Here is a 20,229-nt window from a genome sequence, read left to right as displayed (position 1 = left end):
CCACTCAGTTTTTGGCAAGCTGGGGCAGTGGGGAAACGTGGGAGTGTTCACATTCCCAGAGCTGGTGTTGATCCTTGTGCCGACACCCACCCCTCCCACCCCCAGCACAAACAGCCGCCTGTTCAGGATGCATTTCTGTTTAGTCCTGCAAGCCCTTGATGAGGTCTGCAGGGATAAGGCAGAGAGAAAGAGATGAATCTTCGCAACAATATTTGACTCCTAGTCTTTTCTCCTTTGGACAATCACAGCATGTCTGTGTCCTCCATGCTGAAGCTGCTTCTGCGACTGCTGGCCTTCGAAGCCTCAGGAGACACAGCAGAGAACAAGGGGTCGGATGCCACAGGCAGCATGGTATCTTCCATTAACATCAAGTCCAGCTCCTTCTTGGACAAGGAAGGGAAGGAGACATTTTGGCTGGGGTCCAGCGCGTCATGGAATCCTCTGGAGTTCTCATCAAAGCTCAGGTTGTGAGTGAAGTCCAGCTGGTGGTACGGGGACTGTGGAGGAGCATAGGAAGGTTGGTGCTGAGTCTCCTGATCAGGATGTAGTGGTGGCTGCTGCTGGATCTCTGTTGTTGTCCCCTCCTCCCCGGAGACCTCTTGCTTTACAACCTGATGAGCTAATTCGGCCACATTCATGCCAGAGGGTGAAGTGGCTGGCAGCCCATGGACTCTAGCCTGCATCTCCAGCTCCTGTAGGACAAAACACACACACATAAAAAAAGAGTTCTTATGAAAAGCCATCTGTTGCCATCTTCCGCCAGTGGGTGAAGCCTTTTTTGTTTCATTTGGCTTTCCCTGAGTGATCCATCCTTCCTGACCAATGTCTTGATTGTTTTTATGAACTGTACTATGTATTATGTTTAATTTGTTAGTTGTCTTGGTGCCCTTGTGAGGGCAGAAAGGCGGGATATACATTTTGTAAATAAAATTAACAAATAAAAGCAAAAGTCTCAGAAACGATATTAGTCTCATCCACTCCAGCAGCTCTACAATGACCTTGCAAGTAGTCCAATAAAAGCAGACAATATTGCAGCACATAAATAGTGACCTGCCCTTTGTGACACATGCTTGGGAACTTCCCTGCTGGACTACTATGATAGGTTCTAACTGTAGCTACCTTTGAAGATCTTTGAGATATTTCAGTTGGTTCTGAACACTGCTGCCCACTTATGAGCAAACCCCTTTGTGACACATGCTTGGGAACTTCCCAGCTGGACTACTATGATAGGTTCTAAGTGTGGCTACCTTTAAAGATCTTTGTGATATTTAAATTGGTTCTGAACACTGCTGCCCACTCATGAGCAAATAGGAGTAAATTACACCACTGCTGAAGAAGTACGTTAACTCCTGGCTTATAAGTGTAATTCAAGGACTTATTGTTAACTTTCAAAGGTCTAAACACCCTCCAGTACAGAATACCTGCCATTTAACCCTGCCTATGCATATAAATAATCAGCTGAAGCAGCCTTGCTCTGATTCCTTCATTTAAGGTGAGACTGGTTCAGAAGAAAGGCAGGGCCTTCTCAGTGATGGTGCCTTCATTAAAGAACTTCCCTCCACACAGAAGTTCTTACTTTTATTTTCTATGCTAAGAGAACTTTAAAATTCTTATTCTGGCAGGCATTTCAGAGCATGGCATGATTATGATTGGCCAGTCAATGGCTGAAAATTGAGTTTCTAAAGCAATTCATCTACAGTTATCAGGAAAGGGCCATAGTTTAGTGGTACAGCATCAGCTTTGCATATAGAAGGTCCCAGGCCCAGTGCCTGGTCTCTCCTATTTAAAAAGTCAGGTAGCAGGTGGTGTAAAAACCTTGACGTAGGACTCTGGAGAGCCACTACTAGTCAGAGTAAACAAGACTGATCTCGACAGATCAATGGTCTGACTCAGTATAAGACAGCTTCATTGTTGTTGCTTGTAGGTATGTTGCCTTTTTATCACAATGAGTTTTAAACTGAAATTTACAGTAAATGGATAAATAGTATTATCAAAATATCCTGCCTTGCCAACAGCATTCGTCAACCACACAATCTGAACACTTCCAGCCTTTTGTTGCCCAGCTACCTCTTATCAAGCACAATACAGACATTTATATTTTACATAGGTCAGTCTTGATGTAAAATGTCACATTCAGGCTCTTGTAACAAAAAAAGACGAGTCACGTGACACTTAAAGACTAACACAATTATTGCTGCTGAAAACTTCAAAGCCCTTCATCAGCTACAGCAAGACATGCTTGTATCGGAGCTTTGGATGGTGTCTTACAGACCATGAGCAGAAAGATACTCCTGGATTTTTCCCTTTACCCCTCCTCACACTAGTAGTGTGATGTCCAAAAAGCAGATTTGGGAAAGATGGGGAGCTTCCTGAGCAAAAACCATGAGCGGGGGAGGGGAGTTGTATGACATTGATTCATATACCAACAGTGCTGCTCCCGGAAAAAGAAGTAGATAGGATAATTTCTTGCAATTCCCTCTCCTCACTGCAGCCCTTTGTGTCTTGTGGCATTTCCACTTCAAGTCTCTGTAGGCTTCCCATATCAGCTTTTCAGAGCTATAAGAAGTTGCTGGGGGAGGAGGGAGGGAGAAAAGGTCCACAACTGCAAGCACCTTCCGCCTGTGGTTTGTAGGACCCTCTGTCTTTACCATACGGCCAAACTAGATGAGACAGTGAGAGTCCTCCTGCAAACATTAGGGACAGGGAACTCTGATTGGGCATAGTGAGACACATGAGCAGCGAAGCAACAAAGTCACATGTATACAGCTGCCACTACTGGTGAAGTGGTGAAAGCCACCATACAAATTTGCTTTGTAGTGAGGGCTGTTAATCTAGTCCATGTCTTACCAGAAAGTCAGGCTGTGAGACAATGCTACCAAGTAGAGGTGGATAGGTTAAAGCATGGATGGAAGCTTAGCATAGCTTTGTCAGTATGTAAGCTTCAGCATTAGATGATCCTGATCTAAATGACAGTTGTCAGGTGATTGTCAGGTGATGCAATACCAGACTGAACTAGTTTGTACATGTCTGGGCAAAGACAGAGTCACAATGACTCAGCACAATGCTGATTGGTTGTCATATGTATAAATGTAGAGAGTGCCTATGCACAGTGTTCTCTCCTGTATTTATGAATGGTGGCGAAGCACTCTGTCCGAGAGCTGTATATATTTGTAAATAAACTTCCTGTAAATAGTTACCACTGGCCTATGTTATGTGGTTTGCTATTGGGAGTTGCTGGTGAGTGGAACTCTGCTGTAGTGTGCTTAAGTTCTAAGTTGCCAGTTCACACTGCTGGGAACGCGCTGCGCGACAAGCTTCTATTAGGAGCTAAAGAGAATATGGCTTCTACTAGCATGCGAAAGAGAATGAGAATGCATGAGCATCACACTAAAATTTGAAGACCCACTTGTATGCGGAGCCAGAGCTGCTTGTTTGCCATTTCCAAGCGCCGAGAATGATTCTCAAGATCTCGTGACCTCTGAAGATCTTTCTGCATCCTCCTGATATAATCCACGGAGGCCTTCAAGATTGTCCCTTTGTTCCAGCGTACATCCCTAAAGCAAAACAAGGGAGCTAGGCATTAGAGATTACTTCAGACTCAAAAAAGTGCTTGGGACAGTAACACTTAGAGAATGTTTGATGTTCAGAAATTCCATGCGAATGAAGGAAGTGGCTATAAAAGTGATCACAGTCATTTAATACATTTATTTACATTTCCTGGGGGCCAAAGAAATCCTTTAGGAAATCATGGCACACCGAATTAACTGCCAGCAAAGTAAATAAATAAATGAACAAATTAAAGCTTGTTTGCCTTTTAACTGGCATGCCAGCTGAGAAAACACAAGGTTGGCACTAGAAAAAGCTATACTGCACCATCAGCAGCAATGGAGGATTATCATGTAAGAACTGATGAAATCGCAGTGTCTCCACAAAACTAACTTAATTAGAAGTGATGTGCACTTTGTTAGCTGACCTAACATTCAGCCCTCTGATACGCCTGGGTGATATTGAGGAACAATGAATTATGGAAATGATGGCCAGAGCTGGAGCAGTCCCTGATGCTTTATACACAACAACTCTTTCCTACTGGACAGTATATGTCACAAGCTGGAGCAATAGGCTAAATGCTGATCAGGTCAGGGAAATTTGACAAACAGTAGCACACATGATCAAATTGACTTTTTCTATGTGATTTACAGAAAGCAGAGAGAATATAAGTCCTCTGTTCCAGATGAAAGAGGCTTTCTAAAATTAACTTACTTTACATATTTTTATCTATTTATTTTAGTATATCTTTAAAATCAACATCTCATCTTGGCCAGATGCTCATGGTAGTGTTGTATTTACAATGTGAGCAACAATATTTAAAGCTTTTGTGCTATTCTGAATATCAACTTGTTTAGCTGTCAATTTTTTTAAATAAAAAAAATGGAGCAGCAAGCTTAAGCAGTAGGCACTTGCAGATACTTTAAAGCTTTGAAAATATATAAAGATCTAGGACTCACTGTTACAGTGAGAGGGATGATAGGCTTTGGCTCAGTGATGGAGCCATTGCCTCAGGTTCAATGAGTGCATTTCCAATTATAGCATCCGGGTTGCAAGTACTCAAAAGAACTTTCTCTGCTAGAGAATGGCCAATCAGGATAGTACTGAACTAGATGGACTACTGCTCTGAATCCATGTAAATATTTTCATACATTCACAAAAGCAAGTTATTCTCATATATAAAACTATTAAAAATCAATAGTATCTTTACAAACATTCAATATGGCCTCTGTCTTAGCTGATGCATCATTTGGCAAAGATTGTGACAGTTGGGATTTGCTGAATGACTATGCTGATTTATGCCTCCAGTTCACCCAGATGTTCAGGTTTTGAACAGTGCTCTTTAGGTAGCCATGTAGGACTATTCCAAAAAGACTAGAATAGGCTGGTTGACATTGGCAGCCAAAGAAGTGTCCTTCTGTTCCCAATCTGGTCTTTGGGATAGTTTTGTCTTAAAACATTCCCTGGCATAATATTAAGTTACCTCCAGTTCAACAGAAAATTTGTTAACCTACAAGACCTAAGCCCACAAAAGCTGATGAAGTTCTACAGACCCACTAGAAATAAGGGACTCAGAACTCTTCCCATAATGCCAAAGTTCACTTAACTTTTCAATCCCCAAAAATGCAACTATAATAGCACTTTTATTTTATTTATTTATTAAATTTATATCACGCCCTCCCCAAACGGGCTCAGGGCGGCTAACAGAAGAGGCCTATGCCATAATTCAACAACTAAAAACAGAATACAACTATCAATCACAAAGTGATTATGCTCTAGAGAATAAGCTCTTATCAGTCCAAGATGGGGTTCCATTAACCAGCATAACCCATCAGCATAAGTTCTGGACACTTTAATTGTCACAAAGGAAAAAGGGAAACTTGAAGGCTAAAACTAGATATAAAGTGTTGCAACCTAACAGACCATGACAAATCCCTATACAATGGGTGGGAAGATATAAAGTACAGCTTCAGATCTCCCACATAATGTTTAATTTGGCCTTTAAAATCCTGGCACTGAAGACAAAACATAAATTGTGAAAGGGGAGGGGGTTCTGCAACAGAAATGAAAATATTGTTTTCAGAAGATATGGGAAACTAATAATTTCACAGATAGCTCTGCTCCCATTATGTGTTTAACTTTTACCAGAACCTACAGGTCTCCAGCTTTAGGGATCAGCATTCCCAATTCCTTAATACGATCATTGATGTTGAACCTTCGTCTTCTTTCAACTAGAAGGGGGGGGGGGAGAGAGAAAAATGTCAGGAACTTGATATGGGGCTATTTCTTCAGCAATCACAGAAGACATTGATACACAGTGATTGTCACCATCCAACTGAGCCCAATATGAAGGTGTTTCACAGATGGTTTCAATGCTTTAAAACCTCCTTTGCATTGGGTTCGATTGGGTCTACGTTCATTAGTATACATCCCACTTCCTCTGCCTGCTTGTGGGATTTAATTGTCCAGAAAGACAATTTTGGACTCTCACTTGAGCGAAACTCTTCAGAATCTGGCTTGTCCATCTCACCCAGATATAAAGCTCTAATACAGCAAGTACCGACATGCAAAGAAGAGTGCTGGATATGAGGTTCTCAGCACCTGATTCATTAACTGGAGTTGCCTGTAGGGATGATTCCAAATGCTGGATTGCTACAGAACAGATAGCCAACTGCCAGTTCTATTAATCTGTAACTGTCTCTGTCTCAATCAACGAGGACCTTCCCAGAGGGATTGAAGGAGGCAGTGGTCCACCCTCTCCTTTAAAAACCATCTTTGGACCCTACAGTCCTTACTAACTACTGGTCAGCGTCTAATCTGCATTTCCTGGGTAACGTAGCGGAGAGGGCAGTGGCAATACACCCCCAGGCTTTCCTGGAGGATGCTAATATCCTGGATCCCTTCCAGTCCAGTTTTTGCCCTGCCCATGGGACAGAGACAGCACTGGTCACCTTGGTGGATGACCTCCAGAGACACCTGGATCGAGGTGGATTGATGCTACTGATACCCCTCGACCTGTCAATAGTGCTCAATATGGTTGACTATGACCTGTTGACCCACCTCGCTGATGTGGGGATAAGGAAGCTTGCCTTGTAATGGCTGACCTCCTTTCTCCAAGGTTGGGGACAGAGGATGGTGCTTGGGGGGGAGGAATTATCTCAGCAACAACTGCTGGAATGTGGTATGCCACAGGGAGCAATTCTCTCCCCAGTTCTATATGCACCCCCTTGCCCAGATTATCCGGAGGTATAGGCTGGGTTATCACCAATATGCTGATGACACCCAGCTCTATCTACTGATGGATGACCATCCGGGCTCTGCCCCAGAAAATCTGGACAGGGAATTACAAGCCATAGCTGGATAGTTACAACAGAGCAGAATCCATCAAATATTGAGGTCCTGTTCTTGGGTTGTGGGGGACTAGGATTGGGAATCAGGCTTCCAACCTTTGATGGGGCCCATTGGTGCTGGCATCAAAGGTGAAGAATCTGGGGGTGTTCCTGGATGCCTCGTTGACTATGGAGGCCCAGGTCACCACCACTGCCAGGTCTTCCTCTTTCCATCTGAGACAGATCAGACAGTCGGCCCCATTCCTTACCCCCCAGGATCTGGCTACAGTGATTCATGCAATAGTCACTTCCAGAGTGGATTATTGTAATTCTCTCTACATGGGGCTACCCTTGACTCTGCTCAGGAAGCTACTGCTAGTGCAGAATGCAACAGCATGAGTGTTGACCTCGTCTGTGTGGATGCATATCCATCCTGTGCTGCGCGAACTGCATTAGCTGCCTATAAAGTTCTGAATCCATTTCGAGGTGCTGGTTCTTTCTTTCAAAGGCCTCTATATCCCAGGGCCTGCATATCTGTGAGACTGCCTCTCCCCATATGAGCCCCAAAGAGCGTTACGATCTGCTAATCCACATCTACTGGTGGTCCCTACCCCCGGGGATGTCCGTCTTGCCACCTGGTGGAATGAGCTCCCATATGAGATCAGGGCCCCACAGGACCTTCTACAGTTCCGCAGGACTTGCAGGTGGAGCTCTTCTGCCAGGCCTTCACTTGAGGTGCCGGGCGTCCTCCTTTTTATCTATCTATTGGGCCTCCCCTTCAGTGGATCAGATCTGAGTAATATCTGGAACCCAAATGTGACAGGTTACATCTGTCCTTACTAACTACTGCTCAGTATATGGATATATAGAAATTGTACTGTATTTTATCTGATGTCTTTTTAATTATTGTATATTACGTTTGATGAAACCCACCCTGAGCCTGCTATGCAGGGAGGGTGGGATAAAAAAATCCAATAAAATAAATAAAAATAACTGGGGGAGGAAGAATTATCCACAGGGAAGAAGAGTGCTGAGGCTTGGATTCATTCTCCAGCACCCGCATATTTCCCAAACAGATGACCCAATGGCTATAGTCACAATGTAGTAGGGAAGTTTAAATAAGAGACAGTCAGTGGCTCTCAGACAGATGATAAATAAAATATGAGCTTGAAGTATTTAAAAGGATTATTTATCCATGTGAATTAGAGAGTACAAAAAGACAGGCATCCTGCTACAAATAATTTACAACCTAGTATTTTGACATAAGGGAGATAACAAAGGTAGATGGAGGTAAACAGGGGAAGACTGTGAATTCATTCCAGCTACAAGTAGAGACAGATAAAATGGAAGTCTTTGTAACTTCAAGTGTTCTCACAGGAAAAGAACAGCCAGCTGTCATGCTCAGGCCTGAATTGTTTCCCAGCCTGTTTTAGTTTGTAACATAAGGGTTAACAACTAAGTACTCTTAAAAATGTTTAATTGAAAAATGTGCCATCCAAGTGCTCCATGTCAAGAGAAAATCCTTAAATGTAATCTCAGAGCCATAGCCAGTGGTGGGGCATTGGGGACGATGCCCCCTCCCCAATCTGCAATGCCCCCACCCCACAGGAACTTGGCCCTCTTGCCAACGGGAATGCAACCCGGGACCTTCACTGGGCACCCGACTCTGGGCCACCCAAGCGGCTGACTGGCAGTGGTGTGACCCTCTGCCTGCCCGCTGAGCACAGCAGCGCCTGGCTTGAGGCACGCAAGGCTGAAGCGGGAGCTTTACAGCAGGAGCAGCACATCCCTTCCATGGCAGCTTGTCAGCAATCCAGGCCTGTCTGTTGCAAAAGGGGAGGGCAGAGGAGTGGGGAGCTTACACAGCTCTACTCTTGAGAAGGAGGCTCCTCTGCACGTGCTCGGTGGCAGTGGGGCCAGAGAGGAGTCAGCCCATGCTGCATCAGCTGGTGTTGGCCTGAAGCTGGGGTAAGGAGCTACTCCAGCCTCTCCATCCCCCTGAAAAAAAATTCCTAGCTACGTCCCTGGGTCATCTAGAGCAATTTGACCTTGTGTGTGTGAAGGGAAAAGGGAAAGCATTTTGTAGAGGGGAGTTTGTTTGTTTTGAATGAATCTTGCTGAGTGGCCAAGTGAAGATCATTTAGTTGAAAAGAGCAAGACTCCAGTAGCACCTTAAAGACTAACAATATTTGTGGCAGGGTATACGCTTAAGTGACAGATGGACTCCCATTCCAGCTGTATCTGAAGAAGTGAGCAGTGACTCATGAAAGCTCATAACCCTGCCACAATTGTGTTAGTCTTTAAGGTGCTACTGGAGTCTTGCTCTTTTCTACTGCTACAGACAGATTAATATGGCTACCCATCTTGATCATTACTACCTTGTTTATCTCAGGATAACTGTATAAATGGCTTGAAAAGACCAAGTTAGACACACTTGCTGTGTGAAGAAAGGGCGTCATTGTGTGCTTTTTACATTGATAAGGTATGTTTCTTTGCAGGTCATCCATTCCAGTGTGTGTGTGTGTGGGGGGGTGTTGTGGGAGTGTGTGTTAATTAAATCTAACAGTTTTGTTGTTCAGTCGCACAGTCGAGTCCGACTCTTCGCGACCCCATGGACAATCTCCCACCAGGCTCTCCTGTCTTCCGCCGTCCTCCGAAGTTGGCTCAATTTCATGTTCGTTGCATCGCTGACACTGTCTAACCATCTCATCCTTTGCCGTCCCCGTCTTCTTTGACCTTCAATCTTTCCCAGCATCAGGGTCTTTTCCAGTGAGTGCTCCCTTCTCATTTGGTGGCCAAAGTATTTGAGCTTCAGTTTCATTATCTGGCCTTCCAGGGAACAGTCAGGGTTGATTTCTTTGAGGATTGACTGATTTGTTCTTCTTGCAGTCCAAGGGACTCTCAAGAGTCTTCTCCAGCACCATAGTTCAAAAGAATCTATTCTTCGGCGCTCGGCCTTCCTTATAGTCCAACTCTCACAGCCATACATGACTACTGGGAATACCATTGCTTTGACCATGCGGACTTTTGTTGGCAGGGTGATGTACTGTGCAATTGCAGAGTTCCTCCAGACTGAGGCAGCATAATTACAAGAATGAATACTGCAATGGTGCTGGAAGCCAACCAAGTGATAAAAATACTTGCATGATACCCATTTGTGCCAGGTGGAATGGACAAAGGCAGCAGGAGGAAAGACAAGGGAGGCCAGCTCTGTGTTCTTTCAGGAACCATTTTCCATTTGCAGTTTTGGGGTCCTTCTCTGCATCAGGGAAAGCTAGATCTCTGCATTAACCAAGCAATGAAATTTTGATGCTGGTGTTGCATCAGAAGTATGCCAGCATGCTGTATACTGATCCACAAAACAGAAACTTAGAAAGGATGAGACCACTGGACGAGAGTTTGAGATGGAATTTGAGACAGGCCTCACTCACTCAGATTATGATTGTCCTTTTTCTGACGTTCCTTTGCCAGAGCACGGTTCTCAGCATCTAGAAAACAAAAAAATACAACTGAATCAGTGAGCCAACAGTAACAAGAGCAAAATTCAATGTACACACACAAGCTCACCACTGACCATCTCAGACGTGAACCACTTGGTCACACTCTACCAGTATTACCTGTGAGCTCTCTCTTCTGGGTGAGATCAGCCGGGCAGGAGCTGCTGGTGATGCCAACCAGAGAGGGTGTCATCTGGGGGTCACTGCTGTACACATTCATATGGCTGCTGGAGAGTGGTAGCTGGAAAATAAAGGAGGGAAAGCAAAAATTATTGGATCATGGCACAAAAAAAAATCTGTGGTTGAATAACGGGCAAAGCATCAGCCAGATGCAAAAGCTCTGGATGCAGACAACCCCTCTGTGAGTGGTGGCAACTTCTAACCAACAAAGAGGACTTATAGATTAGGCTGCCTCCATGAAGGATGCCATTGGTGTTTCAGGCTACAGCAGGGATGTCAGACATAAGGCCCAGGGGCCAGAACCAGCCCATCCAGGGCTCTTACCCAGCCCACAAGGAACTGGTATGTATGGAAACATAAGGCACTCCCCCTTTCATGGTATCCCTTGGAAAAAACCCACTCTTGCATATGATTAAATACATTTATTGGTGCTTCCGTGGGCTCCCCAGTAAATCAGTTGCTTTCACTGCTGGGAATCAATTGCTTTTGTTTGTATTTTGAGTAAAAAATAATATTGTTAATTGAGTTTGCCTGTGTCATTTATAAAGTTTATATCTCCAGTACCTGGTATTACATTTTATGGCACACATGGCCCAGTCCGACAAAGTAATATTTATGTCAGATCTGGCCCTCATAACAAATGAGCTCAACACCTCTGGGTTACAGCATCCGGCCCAATGTATGCTAGTTGAAGATGTTTCCAATTAGGAGGCTCTTGCTCTGGTTTTTTAGTATCTACATGGCATTGTCCTCATTTTACGGGTTATCCTTTGGTTTGCTCTGTTATTTCTGAAACCTAGTTTGCTATGCTCTTTCCTGAAAGATCATATCAAAGTGGGACTGCAGCCGGGTGGACTGGAAGATGCACACTTGAACCTCCCAACCACCTTGATGTTGTTTTTATTGCCATCATCCTCTTGCGCTCAATATTTGTGAAACTGCTTAAGCAGAAGACTCTTTGCCTTCCTTATGATTTTTCCTTTAATTGGGAAAACTCCATGAAGACTAATTAGTCCTACCCGGGAGTAATTCCTGCCTGATCTATAGTAGGCCCATGAAATGGGATTCACGGGTAGTCATCAGAGCCTGTTTTTCTCTGGGCAGAAGCTGTAGCTCAGTAGATCACATGCTTTGCAGGTATAAGGCCCCAAGTTCAATTCCTGATATGTGCAATTAAAATTATCTGAGGCAGCAATGCCAACCCACACCCAAAAGCCACTTTCAGCCAGATGGGACAGTTCTGGTACAGATGATGGGCACACTTCCAGTTTATTTATTTGTTTATTTCTAGCTCATCCTCCCTGCACAGCAAGGCTCAGGGTGGCTTACAACAATGTAGATACAAATATTAATCTAAATATAAAATAAGCTATAAAACACTATAAAGGTTTAGAAGCCAAGAATGCTAAACTGAGAATGGAGGGTGCTATCTGAACAAAGCAAAGAGCAATTTTGACAGTAAGTACACAGGGAAGCAATAGGAAGAATCATTTCTGCCAAAATGCTCCAGGGAGAGAGAGTATATGACACTTCGTTGATCCCCATCATTTCGAAAATATAGTTGGAAGCCTTCAAGAGAGTATGTTCACACCAGAGGGGCTACAGCATTAAGAGGATGGAGAACAATCCATTGCATAGAGTCAGCTCATGTATTCCTTCTTCCCTTATTCTTCCACCTGTCCCCAGTGAAATAAAAAATGCCTCTTCCCCATTCTTATTCTTCTTCACACACATGGAAACTTATGTCCAAATAGGAAATACGATGGCTGTTGGAATGTAGGATCTTCCCCAAACCCCTATACTGTATCTGCTGGTAAGACTCTGCTACTAAGGCAAAGGAGTATCCTGCATTCAGCCCGCCATGGGATTTCCCTTCTTCAGATGGTTTTCCATCTATTTACTACAACAGTGTAGTAGAGGCAAGTAATCCCAAAGAGCACTCCCAAAACCACAACACATACAAGAAGGAAGGAGTAACATCCAAGCAGGGGCAGACTGCTGCTTATTTCACCTCTCGAAACATTTAAATGTAGGCTCCACTGAAGTTTCACTACCCTTCTGCCCAGACAGTGGTCTCCTGGTTCTCCTTCTGCCATTAATCCCTCCCAGAGTGACCGCAAGGGGCAAAAAGGGAGAGACTCACAGTATTGGGCACATGAATTTCTGGATTAATACATCCCACAGTAGTTGTCAGCTGCATGATGTCTTCGATGACGTCGTCTATCTGAAAGGAAAAGGGACACCCTTTCAACATGACAGGGGTTTCCTCTACCCAGTCAATATAGAATGTTTTAAAACTATTCAGATGCATGCATGGCTGTTGGAAACACACTCTTAGGTTTAAGAACCTCTTCTAAAGAATGTTAAGCTTCATATATCTTTACAGGTTTCTGATGGAAAAGAAGAACAAGTGTTGCCTCCAAAGCCAGCATCCTCTTACTTTAGAGTTGATCTACACATGACACAAGTAGTCAGGATATTGTGTGTTGAAGGGCAAAAATGGGAGACAATTTGGACCAAGAATATGGTATAGGATTTAACTCTTTCCCAATATATGGCTTGGCGAGGAGTAAGCCCTCTTCTCGATCCAAATTACCCACCCCTTGCAGTTGCTTTTTGCCTTTAAAAATCCTGGGAGAGACCCTAATCACACATCTCCCATGACACTGTACTTTTTCCCCTTACTTCCTACCCTTACTTCCCAATAGCTGAGCTGGACAACAAGGCAAAACAAATACGTGCATCTGTAAGCCAGAGTCTACCACAAAGGGAGGGCTACAGCATGTCTAAATGTAACCTTTCTCCCTCTCATGCCGGTTTATTTATTTATTCAGCATTGGATGGGGTGCTTGATACAAGGGAGCATTCCAACACTCCATGCTGCCCCTCCAGTCTAATGTGATACTGTCCAACAAGAGTTTTATCATGAGTGTGCTGGTCATATAGTACAACTCTAAGGATTATTTGTGAGAAGAAGCAGACCCTGGACTAGAAACGGGCTCACCACAAGTGTTCTTACTGCTTCTTTCATGAGGTCCTACAGAAATTCATTGCAACTAGCAGGGCTACATCTATACTCCATTCAATAATTCTGCAAGAGTCACCCAAGAAAAGCCGATGCGCCAATGCAAGGAAGCCACATACACACCTCCCTCTCTGGGTTAGAGCCAATGTTAAGCATGGCCATTGGACTGTTCGGGGTGCTGTTTCCTGCAGAAGAGGACATGACGTGGCTCGGCCGGATGCCAGGTGAGGCCGAAGGAGGAGGCTTGGGAGATGGAGCACGGAGCAGAGGAGCAAACTTGTTCCCATAGGTTTCAGACAAGTATTCTTGGACCTTCTTGTCTCGTGACCTTTGCAGGTGGTACGTGGTAGGGTTCTCCAGGAAGGACTGAACCTAAAAGCAAGTGATACACAGGCGTGGGGTGGGGAGAGAAGAGAAAAAGAATTGTCATATAAAAGGTGGTAGCAATTTTCAGACTAACAGGCATTCAGGGCAAACGTGATCTTTCATCAAGTGGGATTTCATTATATATTTATTTCAAAAATTAATATGTCAACTCTAACAGAGACCTGCTCAAAGCAGCTCATGCTAAAACAATACAAAGAAAACCAAACAAGCCATTACAAACCAGGGCCCTTGGCCCTTCAAGTCTGCAGGGCCTGCAAAACAGAGCTATTTCGCCAGGCCTTTGGTTGAGGCAACGGGTGCCCATATATGGCCTCCCAGAGGTTGCTGTCACCCATCTATTTACTGACCACCGACAACTGGCCTTTAACTTACTGCACCATCAGGCCAGAACTTTATAGCCATCTGACGCTATTTCAAGCTGCACCCATTGTTTTAATTGTTAGAAAGTTTTATCGTGTTTTAAACTGGAATTGAATTTATTATAATAATGTTACCCGCCCTGAGCCCACTCGTAGGATGCGTAGGATATAAATGCAAATAATAAACAAACAAGGAAGGACTGGAACTGTACCTTTAAGACTTCTCCGGGGACAGAGGGTGGGGATTGGAAATTCACTGGTGTGTTGATGGCAGGGGTTGAAGCCATCGGCATTTGCTGCTGCTGCTGCATGTAATGCATCATTGCCTCCTGCTGCATGCGCTCCCGTTGCTCCTCTTGTTGGACTTGCTCTCGCATGAGCTGCATCCGCAGACCAATGCGTGACGCCATGGCGCACGCTTTGATTCTGCCCCAGGGACACTTAAAATCCTAGAAAAGAAAGGTAAAGAGTTTAGTCTCAAGGATTCACCACGAAGATAACTGTGCAGTCCTATGAGTTACTCCAGACTAAATTAGGGTTGTTAGCTGCAACCAGCAACCCCCCAGAGGAATAAGTCGATGGGGACAGGTATACAGGCATCATGCCAGCATGTGGTGAAAAGCAGAAATTACATCACTACATCAGGGGCAACACTCAAGGATTTGCTACTTTGCGTGAATCCATTCCCTCCCACCAGCCTTGGAAGTGCCAGTGGAAGATACAGGTAAGCAGTGGGAGGTCTCTCACTATACCCAACAGCCTGCCTAGTCTGGACACATTGAAATCCATGCTCTTAGTAATTCTCCATAGGATTACACTGTAAAGGTCACATTTTATAGCACAGGCCTTGTCATCAACTGCAACCTGTGCTTAACCACCAAGTCCACTGGCACTTCACAGATGCCGAGAGCTATTTGTTACAAGGAATTATAACCACAATAATAGCCACAAACCTCTCAACTCTTGCTGATTATTGTGTGGATGCACATTTTCTGTCATCCATACTTTTATTTTTGTTCTGGTCTGTGTTACATAAACTGCTAAACAGATATCATTTCCACAGAAATTTTCCAGACGGAAACTCAGCTGGAGCTAAGGTAGGCTGAACAAATCCTGCACAAGCTGCACCGCTACATCAGATCAGAGATCCTTGCAAGAGGTCAAATCATCTGTAAATTGTCCATTGTAAGGCATTCTCTTTTTTATAATAGTTTTATTGACCTGTTCAAAAACGTTACGCACACAAAGTTTGAGTCCAGTGGCACTTTTAAGACCAAAAAGTTTAACCCTGGGCACATGCCCATTGTAAGGCATTCTGAGTACCATTAGAAAATGTAAATGGAGCAAATAAAAAAGTTTTCAGCATTCTGATTAATTGTAAGATACAGTGCTTACAAAGAGTTGGACTTGACTGTGTGATTGAAAACAACAACACAGCGCTTTACTGATTTTTCTTCGCAGGCACATTTGAGTCACTGCCAACATTAAATACCTTTTCTAATTTAAAAAAATGTTACTTGAATATCATTATAACAATCTGTGTTATGGCTTTTCTGAATTCTCAGCTTTCATTAAAAAATAAATATCCCCTTTCATTGCCCCTTTCCCTCTTTTATCTGGCTTTAAAAAAAAGAAAGCTAGCACTTCAGAGAAGCTGTTATAATGTTATTTCAAGTCAACAATATTCAATTGCCATTTTAGAAAGAGGCCCTGTGTTGGGGAGGAAATGGATGCCACTGGGATAGGAGCAGGGAAAATGGCTGCCATTTGGGCAGGGCTGCGAAAATCTGAACTTTTCCACTCACACAGCAGCCATCCAGGCTTTGCCACAATCATTTCCAAAACTTTACAGTAAAGCAAGTATGGTAAACATCAGAGAAAAGCCGAGAAATGCTGGGAGGTGCACAAATGCACCAGCTACAGTTGCCAAGTGGATGCCTGCAACTCCCAGGAGGCTTTGGGTGCAGAGCATGGGGGGAGATGTTGTATACATGTCAATATCACCCAGTTAAAACTAAGAAGTGATGTCACCAACAGACTAGGCTATTAGAAATCTCTATGATAAAACCATAGAGGACTGTGAAATTTTGGAGCCTCAGTGACATCACTTCTGGGCTCTTAACTGGATGACACTGACATGGATTTTCCAGTAGGGGCCTTGTACAAGTGAGTCTGCTTTTTTGATGGCAAGTTATACACACACTAACTTAAAACTTGTTGATTTAGGATTTCTTTTTCACAACAGAGAGAGAGAACAAAAGGAAAAAATTAACATACAAATGCACTCAAAATACCCCGAAGCAGCAAATTTTTGATTAAGTTAGAATACAATTCAGTAACCCTGCTGAGAAGAGAATACAGTTCTTGAAACTAGAGCTAATGTTCTGAAACACTTTAATTTTTTCCCATATACTTTTAGTCCTTTAAAAGAATAAATTGCTATCAAAATGATGTTAGCATCCCTGGTGTAATCCACCTTGTTTACTCAAGTTGACTTAAAAAAAAAAGGAATTTAAAGTTCAAAGTAAGTAAATAATCCCTTTTCCCTTTACATTAATCTTTGCCTTGTAGTAACCCAGAGAATGAAAACCCACTGCTCTCATTTTCTAATCAGGTGACAAGAGATATACATTTAACTTTGTTGAATGAAGATAGAGGTAATCCCATGTCCCAGCATGTAATGCGGGTGGATTTGAAGATGGAAAAAAATGATAAGGGCCTTATTTGCACTTTGTGAGGATGAAAGATGGTTCCGAAAGTAGAAGATCAAAGAACCAACTTCAGTTCCAAGGCTTCCTATATAAGAAATAACAGCCACGGCCAAAATTGTGAAGAGATATCAAAGCCAAAGAAAGCTGTACTCCAAAGGGGCATGCCCACAAAGAAATTCTGTCAAGATTGCATGTGCTGATTTCCAAAACACATGGTAAAACCATGTTGGGGCTCTCTTGTTAAGAAGCCTGAGTTATTATGTTAATGAGGGATCTCCTATGCCATGTCATGCCTACTTTTTTATCAAACCTCTTTTGAGAAGTTAAGCAGATAAAGCACAAGGCATAGGATTCAGTCCCAACAGATGTGATACAAACTGAACATCATCTGCTGAGCATGGAGACTAACATGGAATATGCACAGCTTTCTCCTATGCTTTATAGCATTGGTCCAACTGGAGGTCACGAGCCACAACTAGGTCATGCCCCATCAGGGAATTCATTTCTGATGACATTTAATTGTTTTAATCGCAAAGAGAGAGAAAATAATGTATATGATACAAAATGAATGTGGGTCTCATATTGCAGTTTTGGGTTGAAGGTGAGTCTCTGGATTGACAATACTGCCTTCACTTGTATTACAATTATTTAGCTTTCCAGACTTCTGAGTAGGATCCAAAGGGTCTTTTCTACTACAGGAGAATCTTCCTTCAACAGATGGGCTTCCTCTCCATTGGAGAAGACTCTGAACTCCGTGCAAGGAAGTCTTCTTCCTCCTGCTGGATAAGCAGCCAACGGCAGGGCTCTCAGCACTATCTTAGTTCCTGGATATGGTAGTTCAATGGTTAAGGGGGAGATGACTGAAGCTGAATCCATCCAAGACAGAGGTCATGTGACTGGGAAAGACTGAAATACTAGCTGGAAAACCACTCCCGAGATTCAATGGTGTCCAGTCAACAGCTGTAGACTCTGTAGAGAGCCTCAGGGTGTGGTTGTATTCTGAGCTATCATTGGATAAGCAAGTGTCCATGGTAGCGTGATCAGCGTTTTTTGCACCTGCTTCCGGCCTAACACTAAGGAGGCCAAATTTAGAATGTTGCGAAATAGAACGTTGCTATTCAATTATTATAAGGGAGAGATACCCCGCCATCCCAGCCATGGCCGGCTCAGGGCAGCTTACAACAGCATAAAACAACAATAAATAATATACTAAAACCATAACAATCACAATATTAAAAGGTGCTAACAATAATAATCCAATTACCAATAAACAATAACAATTTAACATTACATCTGACATGGCACTCAGACTTCTGTGCCATCCTAGTGGTCGATTCCGATCTAATGTTGTACGGGTGGCTCAGGCTGCTTTAAGAATTTCAGGGGACAGGGCATTGTCCCCCAGGGTGGCTCCTAATTGAATGCCTGGTGGAACAGCTCCATCTTGCAGGCCCTGCGGAACTGCATAAGGCCCTGCAGGGCCCTGATCTCCTCCGGGAGCTCGTTCCACCAGAGTGGAGCCACCACCAAGAAAGCCCTGGCCCTGATTATAGCTAGCCTGGCATCCTTTGGTCCGGGAGGGGTGAGTCAATGTTGAGACCCTGATCGCAGTGCTCTCTGGGGAACATGTGGGGAAAGGCGGTCCCTCAGGTATGTAGGTCCCTGACCATAAAGCTTTCTAAACGTGTTTGTTGGACCAGATTTATTCTGCTCTGGATTATTGGAATAACTGAACTATTTGGTGTACTTGGAATAACTGGACTACTATCTCCATATTTTGCTGAATTGTTCAACCACAATAATAAACCTTGCTGCTGCTTCATGAGAGAATGGCAAGAGAACACAAACCAGGAGTCCCTCCCTTACAGAGAAGTGGCTTACAGAATCTAAATGTGGGGAAGAAGAAAAAGACTAAGGCGGAATCTGGAGATGTACTGTCCACTAAAATCAGCTAAACAGCTGCACATTGACAACCTTGTATTGAGAGAACTAGTAATTAAACTTGCTAACCTATACTCCCCTAACAAGTATAAGGCTCTGGATCCAGGTGAAGAGCCAATTATCAAACTATCCCCAGCTATCAAAATGATGTTAGCATCCCTGGTGTGATCCACCTTGTTTACTCGTTGACTTTTTTTAAAAGGAACTTAAAGTCAAAGTAAGTAAATAATCCCCTTTCCCTCTACATTAATCTTTGCCTTGTAGTAACCCAGAGAATGAAAACCCACTGCTCTCATTTTCTAATCAGGTGACAAGAGATATACATTTAACTTTGTTGAATGAAGATAGAGGTAATCCCATGTCCCAGCATGTAATGCAGGTGGATTTGAAGATGGAAAAAAATGATAAGGGCCTTATTTGCACTTTGTGAGGATGAAATATGGTTCCGAAAGTAGAGGATCAAAGAACCAACTTCAGTTCCAAGGCTTCCTATATAAGAAATAACAGCCACGGCCAAAATTGTGAAGAGATATCAAAGCCAAAGAAAGCTGTACTCCAAAGGGGCATGCCCACAAAGAAATTCTGTCAAGATTGCATGTGCTGATTTCCAAAACACATGGTAAAACCATGTTGGGGCTCTCTTGTTAAGAAGCCTGAGTTATTATGTTAATGAGGGATCTCCTATGCCATGTCATGCCTACTTTTTTATCAAACCCCTTTTGACAAGTTAAGCAGATAAAGCACAAGGCATAGGATTCAATCCCAACAGATACAAACTGAACATCATCTGCTGAGCATGGAGACTAACATGGAATATGCACAGCTTTCTCCTATGCTTTATAGCATTGGTCCAACTGGAGGTCACGAGCCACAACTAGGTCATGCCCCATCAGGGAATTCATTTCTGATGACATTTAATTGTTATTGTTTTAATCGCAAAGAGAGAGAAAATAATGTATGTGATACAAAATGAAAGTGGATCTCATATTGCAGTTTTGGGTTGAAGGTGAGTCTCTGGATTGACAATACTGTCTTCACTTGTATTACAATTATTTAGCTTTCCAGACTTCTGAGTAGGATCCAAAGGGTCTTTTCTACTACAGGAGAATCTTCCTTCAACAGATGGGCTTCCTTTCCATTGGAGAAGACTCTGAACTCAGCGCAAGGAAGTCTTCTTCCTCCTGCTGGATAAGCAGCCAACGGCAGGGCTCTCAGCACTATCTTAGTTCCTGGATATGGTAGTTCAGTGATTAA

The 20,229-nt window shown here is 43.4% G+C and overlaps 1 protein-coding gene across 2 annotated transcripts in view; it reads right to left on the bottom strand.

Annotated features, from left to right (window-relative positions):
• Positions 1-218: 218 nt before the first annotated feature.
• Positions 219-20,229, bottom strand: part of TFEB (transcription factor EB) — an 84,144-nt gene continuing 64,133 nt past the window's right edge. For both annotated transcript variants that reach the window (XM_015407604.1, XM_015407605.1), the window contains exons 2-9: positions 14,536-14,772; positions 13,701-13,949; positions 12,696-12,776; positions 10,493-10,613; positions 10,307-10,363; positions 5,702-5,777; positions 3,407-3,554; positions 219-692 (exon numbers count right to left, since the gene is read on the bottom strand). In XM_015407604.1, coding sequence (XP_015263090.1) covers positions 243-692; positions 3,407-3,554; positions 5,702-5,777; positions 10,307-10,363; positions 10,493-10,613; positions 12,696-12,776; positions 13,701-13,949; positions 14,536-14,733 — 1,380 coding nt within the window. In that variant the 5' untranslated portion in view covers positions 14,734-14,772 and the 3' untranslated portion in view covers positions 219-242. The remainder of the gene's footprint in view (positions 693-3,406; positions 3,555-5,701; positions 5,778-10,306; positions 10,364-10,492; positions 10,614-12,695; positions 12,777-13,700; positions 13,950-14,535; positions 14,773-20,229) is intronic.

The sequence above is a fragment of the Gekko japonicus genome, unplaced genomic scaffold (assembly GCF_001447785.1).
Source record: "Gekko japonicus isolate JY-2015 unplaced genomic scaffold, Gekko_japonicus_V1.1 scaffold1348, whole genome shotgun sequence".
In the NCBI taxonomy this organism is placed as follows: domain Eukaryota; kingdom Metazoa; phylum Chordata; class Lepidosauria; order Squamata; family Gekkonidae; genus Gekko; species Gekko japonicus.
Note: the sequence above shows the minus strand (reverse complement) of the source record. Positions and strands in the feature narration are given on the sequence as shown.